This window comes from Coregonus clupeaformis, chromosome 1 (assembly GCF_020615455.1).
Source record: "Coregonus clupeaformis isolate EN_2021a chromosome 1, ASM2061545v1, whole genome shotgun sequence".
Taxonomy (NCBI): Eukaryota; Metazoa; Chordata; class Actinopteri; order Salmoniformes; family Salmonidae; genus Coregonus; species Coregonus clupeaformis.
The window spans coordinates 38,898,163-38,915,774 of NC_059192.1; the positions used below are offsets into that span (position 1 = coordinate 38,898,163).

Consider the following 17,612-nt stretch of genomic DNA (forward strand, 5'->3'; position numbering starts at 1 on the left):
GTAGGAAAGGCGTACATTTCCTAAGTCTGAATCGGCCCCTTATAGCCCATACGTCGCCAATGGCTGCCGCCCTGTCTCCGTAGAAGTTAGCCATGGCTAATATTGTAGCCCCCTCTATGGGAAAGCCAACACTTTGTCTGGGTGTGGTGGTCAGGGTTTAAGAAGATAGAGATAATCTCTAAACCAGAAAGTTATATATTGCAATCATCCCTGGGGTGCAGTTTAATAAAATAATATATGAATACCTCAGCAAAATAATACATGTGATATCAATAAATTCACAGAATGTCCACAATAATATGCCATTTAGGAGACGCTTTTATCCAAAGCGACTTAGTCATGCGTGCATACATTATTTTTTTTTGTGTATGGGTGGTCCCGGGGATCGAACCCACTACCTTGGCGTTACAAGCGCCGTGCTCTACCAGCTGAGCTACAGAGGACCACAATATAATACAATTATGTACAGTTCTAGAATTGTGTTTTTCGAAAGGTACATTGGTCTTGTTTGCTAGACTCATGGAGCTCCATGCAGAGGCTGTGGGAAGAGACTAAAGGTACAGTAACTTCGTAGTATATACGTTGCAAGGAAATCTCAGGGGAATGAAGAAGAATATGTCTATGTCTGTGTACTGAATCAGTGTGTGGTCTTAAAATCACAACTTCTTTCAATCTCAGTCACTAATTTCTGGAAATAGTTTTTCATTGTATTAGGGGTTGCTTTGAACTTCTGTGTATAGGGAACACTCTAAACTCTCTCCAGTCTCAATGTGCAACCTCCTCCTTGGAGTGTGTTCACCCCACCCTGCCCTCTCCAGGACTGTGTATAACCAGCCCACAGGACAATGGAGAGCGGCTGAGCCTTGGTGCTGATAACAGTGAGCTATAGCCAGTGTGGATATCCGGCCACCACCATCGCCTTTCTCTCTTTCTCTACACCCTATAATGAAGGGTGTATGGCTCTGCGGTTAAACTCTGCCACTCTTTCTTTCCTCCAATCCTACAGGGCTCTTCTTGGCCTTTTCTGTTCTTCCCTCTATTCGGTGGAAAAAGCTAAATGTTTTCCCCCACTTTTCCCTCCAAGCCCTCTCAGGTTACAGGGGCATGAGAGAACACGATGAGTGGAAGAAGGCGCCATCGAGTCACAGGGGTGGGGGTGCAGTGCACTCTGAGATTCTCAGAGCAAGACAAGTCAACACTTGGTTATTGAGGGTGAGGGAATTAAGATTTACTCTAAAGAATGTAACTGTAAATGTCTACTCTTAACAATCGCTGGCCTTCCAACTTGACTTGAATAAGGGCTTGATTCAATCCGTATCGCTGATATAGAGCGGTATAGAGCGATTGAAATGTAAAGGTCATTTCCAATTGAGGCGACATATGCAGCATGGCTAATGCAGTCTCTGTGAACACGGGAACATTGCCTTTATAAATTTCAATCGTGCCAAACCGCGGATCTTCCGCAATACGGATTTAATCAAGTCTTTATTATTTTTAGCTCCTAGAGGAGCAAAGGGCCTCAACAGTGCACCTCCAGCGAACCCTGTTCTGGGCAGTTTTCCTAACTTAATTCCAGGCCCTACAACTAGACACATCATTCCCCCACCCCTCCTATAGACTGACTGGCAAAAATATAATACATTTTAATTAAAGTTGAATTAATTTGGCGATACTTTAATCAACTCAGTTTATTATTATTTTTTGCTGTATGTTGCTATTAATGTTATTGCTTTGCTTATATGAATAAAGTGCCATTAACTATATGAACACAGCCATTATCAATCACAGTTGATAATAAATCAACACTGATTACCTACATGTTTACATAAATCAACCGTTCACTCTGCTAAATTAATTATTATCTGATCAAATCAATCAACTAATCAGCTGACACCAACAAAAACTGATAATTGTCTGATATTCCAATATAGCCATTCTCAGACCTCTTTGTCTCTCAAGGACATGACAAGATACCAGAAACTAGTAACTTTTGACTGAATAGTGCGATTACACAAAATAGAAATTACCACAAACACTTGTTTTTCCATCTTTTATTTTGCAAATGCGGCAAGAACACTTGCAAAGAACATCTTAAACTTGGTCCAGTAGAAAAGAAATACTTGAATGATTTAACACTTTTGTTTTTCAGCTTTGAACCCTCTGGTGCGAATTTGGAGTCTATCTTTAAGTCTAAATTAATTAACAGATTGCTAGTGGGTAGTTCCAAAATCATTTTTCTTTTCAATCATTTATAAATATCCAGAAATCATATCATATCAAATGCAAACCTAAGATTGACTGGATAGAAACTGCATCATCTACATAAAGGGATTAGCAGACAATAAAATGTACAGTACTTTCAAACACCCACTACTAAAAATAGCTTTGTTTCTGTTACCTCTGAAAGATCATTTTAAATTACGATAATAAACATAATGGATTATTTATTATCAGCATCATTAATAGCATTATTTATTTCTTACTATTATTATTATTTTTATTTTATTTTTACATCTTTTTGATTTCATAAAAAAAAAACATAAATCAATAAATTAACATGCTACCTCTTTCCCTGAAAGCCAATACTCCACTGTGTCATTGAATGAGAGTGAGAGTGTGTGTTTTTGTGTGTGTGTGCCTATATGTGTATATTTGCGCATGCCTATATTTGTGTGTGTGTGTGTTTAAAAGAACACAACTGAACAGAAACATAACCTGGGTGATGACACACCTGTCTCAAACCCAAAGAGGGAGGAGGGGAGAGGAGAGGGGGAATTATTCTGGAGTCAATACAAAAAAATAATTCACTGTAAATATATAATATATATTTATACATATTTGAATATATTTACAAATATACCCAGCACTATATAATGTGTATTATTTTTCTCCATAATAATAATAAGTGTGTGGGCTTATCAAGATAAGGTAAAAAGAAACAAGACAATATTACAAAATATAAGAGGCAGTGTCTGTATGCGCTCTTCTCCTATTCATCTGTATTTGTTAGTTGATGCTTTCTTTCAGTCCTTTCAGCTTCCTATTTTGTCGTCCTCTTTATGAGTCCCTTGTTTTTTCAGTTCATCACGGTCCATATTTTCCCTCTGGGAACAAACAAAAGTCTTGGAATGCCAGCCAACGGAGTGGAATCATATAACGCAAAAATAGTAAATTCCAAACTCTCGTGGAAAACAAATAAAACGGCAAGAGAGGAGAGGAGGGGGACCCTTGGGATCAGCTATTCATTCAGTCAGTCAAGAGGAACACTGATGAAGGGTCACTGTCCTCTCCTTAAGACATTGAACATGTGTATGAGTGTGTGTGTACAAACGTGTGTGTGTGGTTCTAAAAGCAGCGCTGCCACGAGCCCAGTCCCATCTGGGTCCGTTAGTCCATTGGGAGCCAGAGGTTTTGGGGGTTGGTGGTGGGGGTATATCTCATTTTCTCTCTATGGAAGTGTCTCTTTGTGGGGGGGTCAAGTCAGGCTGGGGCTGGATGGGGGGATTGAGGAGGGGAGGGCTCATGTTTTGACACCCCCATTGATGTGCTGGTACTTCGGGAGACAGGGCTCGTCTGGTAGGGGGTCATGGGAGAACACGGAGTCGTCACCGGAGGAACAGGAGCTGCGTGTGTCCTGGAAGCTGGGAGAATACTGCTCCGCTGGGGCACACAGGTCCAGATACTCCTACACACAGACAGAGTGAGAGGGAAGAACTATTACACTCACAGGTTTAGAGGAGAATGAGAGAGGAGAGAGAGACAAATGGAAAATACTGAAATAGAGACAGGCATGAAGACAGTTTCAGGAGGACAGTGACGGACATGCGGAGAGGATCTTGTGGAGAGTATCATCTTCATTATTTTATTTATGTAAACTATAAACTATCACGCTGGAAGGATTTATGAAAAATGTTGGCGCCAGGAGAGAAAACGATTTTAAATCCATTTGAAAATATGTGGATGAATAATACTTCTTAAATGGTGCGTGGGCTGGAGAGAGGGGAACTTTCCAGCACAGTTCACATAGAGCAATGCTGACCTGGTTGCTGTTAGTCTCAGTATAAAATGGTTCAATGTGTCTGGGTGGGCAAGGGAGAGCACCCAGACAGAGAAAGCGAGAGAACGTGAATGAGAGAACAAGAAAGAAAGGGAGGGGGGAGACCAGAGAGAGAGAAAAGAGAGACCAGTAAGAAAGGGGGGAGAGAGAGAGGCAGAGAGAGGGTGGGGAGCCCAGAGAGAAAGACAAACCAGAGAGGGAGAGAGAGCGAGAGAAAGAGACCAAAGAGAGAGAGACTGTTCAAACTAAAACAGAGGGATACCCAACTCTGGGCTCCACCCATACCGCTCTGCTTCATGTCACTACCCAGCACAATCCAAACAAACCTGAAATTGGAACGTGGATTTGAGCACAGTAGGAGGATGATACACCAGTACTCTGGCAACCTTCAGTGCTCACCCAAAAACCAAGGAAAATATAAAAAACTAAATGTATGTTATAAAAGACATGCTCCGGAACTTTGGCGACCACTAATTATTTTTTAAACCTCCCGCTTTGGGCTGGATGTGCCAATCTGTAGTTCATACATGCATAATCTATAAGCAGAATTACTGTCTTACCTCAATTAGCCACAAAATCCCTAGTTTGAAAGCAACGGTTTTTCTGGAAGCTGTGCTGTGCCATTTTCCCTACATTTTCCCCCATGTGGGCCAGCCCCCTTGCAATCTGAGTTCTAGCCAATGAGCTTCAGCCCCTCGCCATTTGAGTGACAGCTAGCTAGATGCACACAAGAGAGAGCAATGACGTGTTGCACATATCTGCACATATGTGACATAGTAACCATTTTCGGGGACCACTTTTGGCTCGTGAGGCTACTTTCAAAGCAACTGGCTAAAAAGTATACAAAAGTACTGGAAAATCTCTTTAATTTTAGGGCTTTTTTTTACTTGAACCAGCATTTTGCAGTTGTTTTTGCTCTTTTCATCTTTATCCTTGCACCCTCCTCTCTCCTTTTTCTCTTGTCTTTCGTGGCAGTTATTGGAATAGTTGTGAGGTTAAGAAATAGTTGAGAGTGAGTGGGGAGGAAGAAGAGAAGCGTTGTTGGGGTTTGAGCGTTCTTATAAAAACGAGTGCTGGCTTCCATTTCTCAGCTGAATACAAGGCGTCTCACATTACTAAAGAGCGCCACATCTGCCAGCGGTTAAAAAAGAAAAGAAAAAAAGAAGGGCGCTTTATTACATTTAAAAAAGTTCAAACTCTGAAACCCTGAAGTTGGAGCTTTTGGCATAATCTATGGAGGCCCAGTCTGAGGCCAGACGAGCCCTGACAGATTTCCAACCACAGCCCCTCTTCAGGCCCGCGCATGGATATCACACACGACAGGAGGGGAACGGAAAGAAACACAAGCCATTATTCTGAGGCGAGGAATAGCTCAGAGTAGCTATTGATGATTGATTAACATCAGTGGGCCATGGCCACAGCTCTGGGGCCTGGTTCGAATCAAGCAGCCATTTTCTGGTCATTGGTAAGGTCATGTGTCAGCCAACGCAGGTTCCTTCTAATGCTTTTTGAACATTCTTGTTTTAAAAAAAGCGTTGTTCAACTTTGCTTACCCCGGCAATTGGAGTGTCCGTGAACCTGTATCGTGTTCACCTTTTTCCAAGCTTTTAGGAGAGAAGCCTGACATGCTTTTATGTCATACTTCTCATTGACCAAGCACTTCCAAGAATACAAGGTCAGCAGGTTTGGGGTCAACTCCTTTTCAATTCAGTCAATTCAGGAAGTAAACTGATATTCCAATTCCATGTTTTCCTCAATGCTTTTCAACAGAAAAAATTTGAATTTGAATTTCAGTTTACTTCCTGAATTGAAAGGGAATTGACCCCAACCCTGGAGGTAAGTGAATTGCTCTGGCTCCAGATTCTAGGGATGAAAAGGTGAAGTGGAATGACTCTGGTTTGTGCCCTCACCTCATTCGTGGCCAGGGTGAGGATGCGGTCTAGATCCTCCACCAGCTGCTTGAAGGTGGGCCGGTGGGAGGAGATGGCGTGCCAACAGTCTTTCATCATCATGTACCTGAGACAGAGAGAGAGAAAGACAGAGACAGAGAGAAGGAGAATGAATGGTTGGCAAAATTACTTTATTGTTTTTCTTTCCAAAACACATGCCCTGCCACCCATTCAACAGACTCTGATGCACATTTCTAAAATCATTGTCCAATTGCCTGTCAAAAGTGGGTGAAATGATAAAGACTAATTTCTCTGAGCCTAGGTGTCAAGGTATGAACCAGCCAATCCAAACACAGCTATGCTGCTTCTATTTCTCTGCACTCTCTAACGTTTAAAACAAATGCACGCCAATACCAATCCTATCCTAGGTCTGTCTGTCTCCACTGTGGGTTTCACTGTTTCCAGTACAGTGTGAGAACATTAGGCCCTACAGTACCGATGCAGGCAGTGACATTGTGTACTGTGTGACTGGAGAGGGCCCATTGTGAATGACAACATTGATACAGGCCCAGGCCAGCTGTGTAGGGTCATGGATCTGATGGAGATGGGGTGAGGGTGGGGACCCCAGTAGGGTTTGTGTGTGTGTGTGTGTGTGAGTGCGTACATTCGTGCGTGTGTGTGTCTGCCTGCCCGCCTGCCTGCCTGCCTGCATGCACATGTGTGTGTGTGTGTATGAGATAAAGTAGATAAAGTGATAAAGATGGTATTATACAGCTCATTGGTGCAGTTGCCAGGCTTGTCCATACGATGGCCCTCTTTCAACAGCTTGAAGAGCTCCTCTACGGGGATGCCGGGGTACGGAGAACCCCCCAGGGTGAAGATCTCCCACATCAGCACCCCAAATGACCAGCTGGGAAGAAAAACACAAACACACATATTCAACATTCATGATTTCATTACTATTATCATGTTATGCGTCCATTGATACATACATACAAGTGATAACAATTGATGGCAATGGAAGTATTGGACTTTTCTTTTTTCTTATTTTTCACACGATTTCAACTGGTACTGCTCAGAGAACCAAAGGGTTGAAGGATAACTGTTAAAAGAACCCATAGCTACATCATTCCATTGATTCCATTAATTAAAACGCTAAACATTCTCTATAAATGTTCGCCCCTAACATTCATTTAGTTCTACTCAGTTTAACAAATATATCTTTAGTGTAGAGGTGGTGGGGAACAACAGTGTGATTGTCGCGGGGTGTTACTATCAACAGCCTCTTTCTGCCCTCCCTCCGCTGGCCCACACCATCCTGCGATACTGACCCGCTCCCACAGCTGGTGGGCAGTGCCATGCTGGACCTGGCATCAAAAATGCCCTTTGTAACGATACTGGACAGTCACAGTGTCACACTGGCCCCCATTGTCCAGTCAGACACTCCAAAAGAAACAGTAGAATGGATCCCCCACCCAGAGATAAGGTTTACAGTAAAGTGACTATTTATGTCGGCCTAATGGGTGACTGTGTAAATAGCTAGCTAGCTAACTCTACTGTACATCGTGACTGTACTGTACAGTGTCCAGTCATTATTACAACACTAATTAAAAGCATCAATGATACCCTGATACTGATATTCATCAATGTCATGCTGTATCTACACAAGATACACTGAGAACAGCCAACACTTCTCCACTGACTGGCATATCTCAACAAAAAACAAGGCAGTAAAAATGTCATCCCCCACAAATGATGCAGCCCCCAATTCAAACTAGACTATACTGATAGTAACAAAACATGTGCCCGTTATAGCGCCACCATGTGGTCGACATGAATGTTCCTGCATGTTGAGTCTTGACAGTGTTTGCAACATGTGTACCAAATGTTGTTACAATATGAATATATGTGACTGATTTATATGCATTTATGTGCCAGACCACGCCCACGAAAATGTTTATTGGTCAATATTGTTTTAGGTACTAGTCTGTAAAATATTGCGTTGAGAGATATTCGTCCATAGATGCAACATATCAAGTTTCGTGCAGATCGGTAATTTGGTGTCAGGAGAGTTTTAAGCGTTTTTCAAAAAAAATCCATCATGGGTCCCTGAGGCAAATGTGTTCCTTGTGAGGAGAGGGACCTATGTACTGCATTTCCTGACTTTAGGTCAAACGGAGTGAGGGGCGACCTTTCAAAGTTTGCATTTTCAATCGCTTGTTATAACGCCACCATCTTGCCAATCAGTGTAATTTTGTAAATGCCGGATCAATGGCAGGACGCATCATTCACATTCCAAGTTTCGTCAAAATCAGGCCAGTGCTGTCTGAGATATCGCATGTGACGTACGTACTAACGGACGGAGACAGATCCACAGTGCCCTCCCCGATTTCATTTTAGGGGATAATCAATGAATCATCATGGCAGTGTGTGTGTTGGGAGCAACAAAGAGTGTATTATAGCACACGCAGGGAAAGGCGGCACACACACACACACACACACACAGAGCTACACGCCTACCTTAGTGACCCAAAGAGGCCACAACAAGACACAAAGACACCCTGATCTTTTATTTACTCCTGTGGTTATCTCTCCATCCATTTGTTTACATAACCGGCCCTGCGTTGGTTCTCTTTTCTATCTCTCCGTTTGTTAACACACCCCTTTGCTCCATTCAATGGCACTTTGTATCCATCGCTCACCTATTGTCATTCCACTGGCCCATGTAGATATATACACACTAACAGATCCAAGTGCAAGCATACACATGTGTGCATGACTGCACGCACACACACGCATACACACTCTCCAAGGGTCACTGCAGCCAGTGACCTGGCATCCAACCTGGCCATAGCTTGTGTTTATACAAAGGCTGCATCGTAGTAAAAAGCAAAAAACAAACCAAAACACACTAAGGTGGGTGCTTATATTTGTCTTAGTTCACACATGTACAAGCAGGGCTTGACATTCAGGGTTGCCAGCTGGCCCAGGGAGGTTTGGGAAACTCTCTGGGCCAGTTGGTCATCCCCGTCAGTGGCCCGCTTGGGCCAGTGAAAATAATATTGTAATAATGCTATTTTTAATCTAGGCTATATAATTGATAAAGAAACAGATGAATTTCTGAAGCTGTTAGTTCGTTATGTCGATTATTTATCACACGCCCCCGCACACATAGCCTAGCTTGAGATTGTTGCGTGGAGCAGCTCACTGAAGACCGACAGTGGTAGGGGTAGGAAAGCGGTAGGAAAGATGTTCCAAGTTATGATATATACCAATAAATGCTAAGGCAAGAATGGGTATGCAAACCAGGTATAAAAAGTTCAGTCTTGGTTGAATATTTGCTATGCGCTATACAGTCTACCTTGATAATCAGACATTTACTTTAGGCTATTTAGTCCTTTAAAAGTCCTTGAAGTTATGGAAGCCGAATTAGAAGTTCTACTGCTCCAATTCGTTTTTTTGTAACCACTTTCATTTGTTTCCCGCCGTTTCAATTAACAGATGCTGCGCTAGTCTGTTGCTCTCGTTGCGGTAAAACCATCTTCGGTTATTATGAGCAAGACAACATTGAATGTTGGCTTCAACTTGTTTTCCATACAAAGCATTACATTAAATCAAATCAAATCGAATTTTATTTGCCACATGCGCCGAATACAACAGGTGTAGACCTTACAGTGAAATGCTTACTTACAAGCCCTTAACCAACAATGCAGTTTTTAAGAAAAGAGGGAAAAAAAGTGTTAAGTAAAAAATAGATAAGTAAAAAAAAAAAAAAAAAGCAAATAATTAAAGAGCAGCAGTAAATTAAAATAACTCGTCGAGGTAATTGAGGTAATATGTACATGTGGGTAGAGTTAAAGTGACTATGCATAAATAATAAACAGAGTAGCAGCAGCATAAAAGAGGGGGTTGGGATGGGGTGGGGGGGCAATGCAAATAGTCCGGGTAGCCATGATTAGCTTTTCAGGAGTCTTATGGCTTGGGGGTAGAAGCTGTTAAGAAGCCTTTTGGACCTAGACTTGGCTCTCTGGTACCGCTTGCCGTGCGGTAGCAGAGAGAACAGTCTATGACTAGGGTGGCTGGAGTCTTTGACAATTTTGAGGGCCTTCTTCTGACACCGCCTGGTATAGAGGTCCTGGATGGCAGGAAGCTTGGCCCCAGTGATGTACTGGGCCGTACGCACTACCCTCTGTAGTGCCTTGCGGTCGGAGGCCGAGCAGTTGCCATACCAAGCGGGATGCAACCAGTCAGGATGCTCTCGATGGTGCAGCTGTATAACTTTTTGAAGATCTGAGGACCCATGCCAAATCTTTTCAGTCTCCTGAGGGGGAATAGGCTTTGTCATGCCCTCTTCACAACTGTCTTGGTGTGTTTGGACCATGATAGTTTGTTGGTGATGTGGACCCCAAGGAACTTGAAGCTCTCAACCTGTTCCACTACAGCCCCGTCGATGAGAATGGGGGCGTGCTCAGTCCTCTTTATTTCCTGTAGTCCACAATCATCTCCTTTGTCTTGATCACGTTGAGGGAGAGGTTGTTATCCTGGCACCACACGGCCAGGTCTCTGACCTCCTCCCTATAGGCTGTCTCATCGTCGTCGGTGATCAGGTCTACCACTGTTGTGTCGTCTGCAAACTTAATGACGTGTTGGAGTTGTGCCTGGCCATGCAGTCATGGGTGAACAGGGAGTACAGGAGGGGACTGAGCACGCACCCCTGAGGGGCCCCCGTGTTGAGGATCAGCACTACAAAGGGAACCCAGTTTTTGCTCACTTTCTCATTTTTAAAACATGATACAATAACCACGTAATAACTCTTCAACATTTCAAATGGAGAGACTGACTAGCTACCACAGAATTCATTACTTTGTTTGTGTTGGGAGAATCTACTGTTGCATGCAGTCTATTTAGTCAGGCAATGCCCACTCTATTCTGACATGTTTTAGAATGTATATATATATTTTTTTTATGTCAACGTATAATGCCATTGGGAAGTCTTAATAAAAACAAGTGGTAATGCATACTTTTTTGCATACATTTTGGGGGGAGATTTATTTCTATAGGCTATTACAACAATTCAATATAAAATGCAAGTCCTTGAAAATTACAATTAAGTACTTGGAAAAAGTCCTTGAAAGCCCTTGAATTTAACTTGTCAATGTCTGTATGAATGCTGTAGGCTACTTGCTCAGCCCAAATGAAAGATAAAATCACCTGCTATTGAAATTACGCGCACATCATCTGCTTTCCTGCCAGATCTTGACCCGGGCCAGTATTTGTTTTCATTCGGGACAGTTGCTTTCAGTTGGCAATGGCTCAGTGTGCCATTGGCAAATTTACCTGAATGTCAAGCCCTGACAAGTGTATATTAATATGCATGTGTGTATAGTTTTCTATTGTTAGGTATTACCGCAATGTTGCAGCTAGAAACATAAGCATTTCGCTGCACCTGTGATAACATCTGCAAAATATGTGTACGCGACCAATAACATTTTATTTGAATTGGAAATGTGATTTTTGCATTTTGCATCTGAGACCCTCGGAGACTGGGGTCAGGTGTAGTATACAGATTATGTAGAATAGCATACAGTGCCTTGCAAAAGTATTCATCCCCCTTGGCGTTTTTCCTATTTTGTTGCTTTACAACCTGTAATTTAAATTGATTTTTATTTGGATTTCATGTAATGGATATACACAAAATAGTCCAAATTGGTGAAGTGAAATTAAAAAAATAACTTGTCAAAAAAATTCTAAAAAATTAATAACGGAAAAGTGGTGCGTACATACAGTGGGGAGAACAAGTATTTGATACACTGCCGATTTTGCAGGTTTTCCTACTTACAAAGCATGTAGAGGTCTGTAATTTTTATCATAGGTACACTTCAACTGTGAGAGACAGAATCTAAAACAAAAATCCAGAAGTTCACATTGTATGATTTTTAAGAAATGAATTTGCATTTTATTGCATGACATAAGTATTTGATCACCTACAAACCAGTAAGAATTCTGGTTCTCACAGACCTGTTCGTTTTTCTTTAAGAAGCCCTCCTGTTCTCCACACATTACCTGTATTAACTGCACCTGTTTGAACTCATTACCTGTATAAAATACACCTGTCCACACACTCAATCAAACAGACTCCAACCTCTCCACAATGGCCAAGACCAGAGAGCTGTGTAAGGACATCAGGGATAAGATTGTAGACCTGCACAAGGCTGGGATGGGCTACAGGACAATCGGCAAGCAGCTTGGTGAGAAGGCAACAACTGTTGGCGCAATTATTCGAAAATGGAAGAAGTTCAAGATGACGGTCAATCACCCTCGGTCTGGGGCTCCATGCAAGATCTCACCTCGTGAGGCATCAATGATCATGAGGAAGGTGAGGGATCAGCCCAGAACTACACGGCAGGACCTGGTCAATGACCTGAAGAGAGCTGGGACCACAGTCTCAAAGAAAACCATTAGTAACACACTACGCCGTCATGGATTAAAATCCTGCAGCGCACGCAAGGTCCCCCTGCTCAAGCCAGCGCATGTCCAGGCCCGTCTGAAGTCTGCCAATGACCATCTGGATGATCCAGAGGAGGAATGGGAGAAGGTCATGTGGTCTGATTAGACAAAAATAGAGCTTTTTGGTCTAAACTCCACTCGCCGTGTTTGGAGGAAGAAGAAGGATGAGTACAACCCCAAGAACACCATCCCAACCGTGAAGCATGGAGGTGGAAACATCATTCTTTGGGGATGCTTTTCTGCAAAGGGGACAGGACGACTGCACCGTATTGAGGGGAGGATGGATGGGGCCATGTGTCGCGAGATCTTGGCCAACAACCTCCTTCTCTCAGTAAGAGCATTGAAGATGGGTCGTGGCTGGGTCTTCCAGCATGACAACGACCCGAAACGCACAGCCAGGACAACTAAGGAGTGGCTCCGTAAGAAGCATCTCAAGGTCCTGGAGTGGCCTAGCCAGTCTCCAGACCTGAACCCAATAGAAAATCTTTGGAGGGAGCTGAAAGTCCGTATTGCCCAGCGACAGCCCCGAAACCTGAAGGATCTGGAGAAGGTCTGTATGGAGGAGTGGGCCAAAATCCCTGCTGCAGTGTGTGCAAACCTGGTCAAGACCTACAGGAAATGTATGATCTCTGTAATTGCAAACAAAGGTTTCTGTACCAAATATTAAGTTCTGCTTTTCTGATGTATCAAATACTTATGTCATGCAATAAAATGCAAATTAATTACTGAAAAATCATACAATGTGATTTTCTGGATTTTTGTTTTAGATTCCGTCTCTCACAGTTGAAGTGTACCTATGATAAAAATTACAGACCTCTACATGCTTTGTAAGTAGGAAAACCTGCAAAATCAGCAGTGTATCAAATACTTGTTCTCCCCACTGTATGTATTCACCCCCTTTGCTATGAAGCCAATAAATAAGATCTGGTGCAACCAATTACCTTCAGAAGTCACATAATTAGTTAAATAAAGTCCACCTGTGTGCAATCTAAGTGTCACATGATCTGTCACATGATCTCTGTATATATACACTTGTTCTGAAAGGCCCCAGAGTCTGCAACACCACTAAGCAAGGGGCACCACCAAGCAAGTGGCACCATGAAGACCAAGGGGCTCTCCAAACAGGTCAGGGACAAAGTTGTGGAGAAGTACAGATCAGGGTTGGGTTATAAAAAAATATCTGAAACTTTGAACATCCCACGGAACACCATTAAATCCATTATAATTTTTTAAAAAGAATATGGCACCACAACGAACCTGCCAAGAGAGGGCCGCCCACCAAAACTCACGGACCAGGCAAGGAGGGCATTAATCAGAGAGGCAACAAGGAGACCAAAGATAACCCTGAAGGAGCTGCAAAGCTCCACAGCGGAGATTGGAGTATCTGTCCATAGGACCACTTTAAGCTGTACACTCCACAGAGCTGGGCTTTACGGAAGAGTGGCCAGAAAAAAGTCATTGGTTAAAGAAAAAAAGAAGCAAACACGTTTGGTGTTCGCCAAAAGGCATGTGGGAGACTCCACAAACATATGGAAGAAGGTACTCTGGTCAGATGAGACTAAAATTGAGCTTTTTGGCCATCAAGGAAAACGCTATGTCTGGCGCAAACCCAACATCTCTCATCACCCCGAAAACACCATCCCCACAGTGAAGCATGGTGGTGGCAGCATCATGCTGTGGGGATGTTTTTCATCGCAGGGACTGGGAAACTGGTCAGAATTGAAGGAATGATGGATGGCGCTAAATACAGGGAAATTCTTGAGGGAAACCTGTTTCAGTCTTCCAGAGATTTGAGACTGGGACGGAGGTTCACCTTCCAGCAAGACAATGACCCTAAGCATACTGCTAAAGCAACACTCGAGTGGTTTATGGGGAAACATTTAAATGTCTTGGAATGGCCTAGTCAAAGCCCAGAACTCAATCCAATTGAGAATCTGTGACTTAAAGATTGCTGTACACCAGCGGAACCCATCCAACTTGAAGGAGCTGGAGCAGTTTTGCCTTGAAGAACGGGCTAAAATCCCAGTGGCTAGATGTGCCAAGCTTATAGATACATACCCCAAGAGACTTGCAGCTGTAATTGCTGCAAAAGGCGGCTCTACAAAGTATTGACTTTGGGGGGGTGAATAGTAATGCACGCTCAAGTTTTCTTTCTTTTTTTGTCTTATTTGTTGTTTGTTTCACCCCAAAAAATATTTTGGTAGGCATGTTGTGTAAATCAAATGATACAACCCCCCCCAAAAATCAATTTTAATTCCAGGTTGTAAGGCAACAAAATAGGAAAAATGCCAAGGGGGGTGAATACTTTCACAAGCCACTGTACCTCTGTGACTCAAATCGGTGCAAATATAGGACTTTTTACTTTATTAGCTCATTGGGCATTTTCCTCTGTAACATTCTTGGCTGAATGTCAATCAAATCAAATCAAATCAAATGTTATGTGCCACATGCCTTACAGTGAAATGCTTACTTACAAGCCCTTAACAAACAATGCAGTTTTAAGAAAATAAAAAAAGTGTTAAGGAAAAAATAGATAAGTAAAACTCTGACTCATATTACACTTATATCTTAAGCGCTTACATATACAGCACACATATACTGTATTCATGGTATTGACAAACAACAATATGAATATGAATTTTAAGAAGGAGATCAATACACATACATCGGGCCATGAATCAAAATATCACCATAAACCAATCAGTCCAAAAGGGCTGGAGTCTGGAGCTAAAGGCTCGCACACATCGCACCGAATTTGAATCTAGCATTCGTCTGCCGATCGTTCAGTGCGCTGTGTTTTAGGGACCACCCGCCGCTGTAGACGTCTGACTGCCGACTTTTCTCACATGATTCTACATGTAAAATCGGTGCACACTCAGTTTGCAAATTACGTTCAGAGGTACTAAGTACTCTTGGCCAGCAAACGGTATTGGTGTGTCTGAGCCCTAAGAAGTTGTACACTCTGGGGGGTATTACCTCATCCAAATGGGATATCCCCACCCTCTCCACACGCACGAACGCCACACGCACGCACGCACACACACACACCACCCAGCTCCAGCCTAGTGGATCAGACCCCCCACACTGCTGTAGCATAGCCTGTCCATGGCACACTTTCCCTAGGTTAGTGGACCAACTCTGTGGCCGACTGGCAGATAACATTTCACTTTCCCCTACCCCAGCCTGCCTCCTAAACCTACACAACCTACTGGGTCCATCTGTCAAAACAACATGGGCAAGTACTACTTGAAAGAGGCGAGGAAAGGAGGCAAGATGAGTCTGCTGCCATTCACATACGAGATTAATGAAAATAAAAACTGAGAACATTTTCATTATTTTGTTAACAGAAAAGGTCCCACGAAAAAGATGAGACATGTCCAAAGCTGAGAACTGAATGAAGACTCAAGACTGAGAGATGAGTGTGTGCAAAATGGGGGGAAGGTAAGAGAGGAGAAAGAGGTGGAATTTTTGCATTCAGACATGTGTGAAGGACTCTATAACCACTGTGATTATTAATTCACCCTGCTGGTCATCTATGAACGTTTGAACATATTGAAGAACGATCTGGCCTTAATGGCCATGTACTCTTATAATCTTCACCGGGCACAGCCAGAAGAAGACTGGCTACCCCTCAGAGCCTGGTTCCTCTCTAGGTTCCTTCCTAGGTTCCTGCCTTTCTAGATAGTTTTTCCTAGACACCTTGCTTCTACATCTGCATTGCTTGCTCTTTGGGGTTTTAGGCTGGGTTTCTGTATAAGCACTTTGTGACATCTGCTGATGTAAAAAGGGCTTTATAAATACATTTTTATTGAGAATTGAATTGAAGGAGGCCTAGGGGAGACTTCCGTGCAGGGCAGGGGGAGGTGGGGTCTTGCCCCTTCCAGAGGCTTTGAAGACGGGCAGATTAGTAACACAGCATTGGCTGCAAGTCTAGTGTGAAACTTTCCCTTTGGCGACAGACCTGCCGGTACACCATCCATCCCCCATACAAATCCCCCTGCCCCCCTAACTCCACCACCACCAAATCACCTCACTGACCTCCTGTACCCGTTGCTCCACCACCATCCTAACCTCTTACCCCATCGGTCTCACTGCAAAATAATTTGCATCAAAGAGCCAGTGTATAGGCCAGGGTTGTGTTCATTGGGGCACACAATGGAAAACTTTTTAAAGCGGCCGGTTTTAGTCGGTTTTCTTACATTTGGTACCCAATGAACACAGTCTAGGCTGAGTTCCTCCTTCTAAAACAGTAAGCGAGTTGTGTGTGAGAGAGAGAGAGAGTAAAACCAAGGCTCAGTACTTACACATCACTCTGGTGAGTGTACACACGGTCAAACAGCGCCTCTGGAGCCATCCACTTCACCGGGAGACGACCCTGAGGAGGACACATACTCACACAGGTCAGAGGTCAATAGGTCACAAGGTCAAAAAGATGACATTTAAATATCTATACACAGACAGACATGGGGTATTTCATGACCAATATTTATTGGCCAATCAGCATCTTTTAATTCATGCACTCTTCCTGGTTCCTGGTATTCCCAATAATCTCATTAGATCTGGGAATACCAATAGGGAATTACAATAGTATATAGGAAAACCACTGGGACCGCCTGGGACCACCTGGGACTTATATTTCCCAGAGGTACTGTCACACGTTTTTAGCAGTTAGCAGATAAAGGCAGAGTTTATTGCTACATGCCATTAAACACTGCAGCATGGATAGCTAAGTGACAAGCAGGGTCGAATACATTCATGCATACTGAAGTTGCAGTGTAGGATAAATTATTTCAGAATGGGTAATAGAAAGGTAGGGCAGATGATAATCATGATGAGGATGATGATGATAATGATTAACATTTGTTCTGCCCCTACCTTTTTATTAGGCCTTCTGAAATATGTCTAATTTCTCCTAGACTAGAACATACTATATTGTACAGACTGATGGATTGGTGTTTATCGTCATCATCATCATCATCATCATCATCATCATCATCACAAACACCCTCACCCATTGTCTATGGCTCATGTGTTGTGGTTGGTTGTTGTTGTGGTTGTTGTTGTTTTCAACTAGGCTAGGTTCTCAGCGTGTAATGAAAAGGCAGCCATGCATACTAAAGGAGGATGGGCAGGCTGTGCTGTGCTCTACAGTGGGAATA

General features: G+C 43.0%; 1 protein-coding gene across 4 annotated transcripts in view; it reads right to left on the reverse strand.

The window, feature by feature from the left end:
* Window positions 1-2,036: 2,036 nt before the first annotated feature.
* The window catches only part of LOC121568030 (fibroblast growth factor receptor 2), a 111,432-nt gene continuing 95,856 nt past the window's right edge, over window positions 2,037-17,612 (reverse strand). For all 4 annotated transcript variants that reach the window (XM_041878595.2, XM_041878585.2, XM_041878578.2 and 1 more), the window contains exons 15-18: window positions 16,758-16,828; window positions 6,719-6,856; window positions 5,968-6,073; window positions 2,037-3,685 (exon numbers count right to left, since the gene is read on the reverse strand). In XM_041878595.2, the coding sequence (XP_041734529.2) occupies window positions 3,521-3,685; window positions 5,968-6,073; window positions 6,719-6,856; window positions 16,758-16,828 (480 nt within the window). In that variant the 3' untranslated portion in view covers window positions 2,037-3,520. The remainder of the gene's footprint in view (window positions 3,686-5,967; window positions 6,074-6,718; window positions 6,857-16,757; window positions 16,829-17,612) is intronic.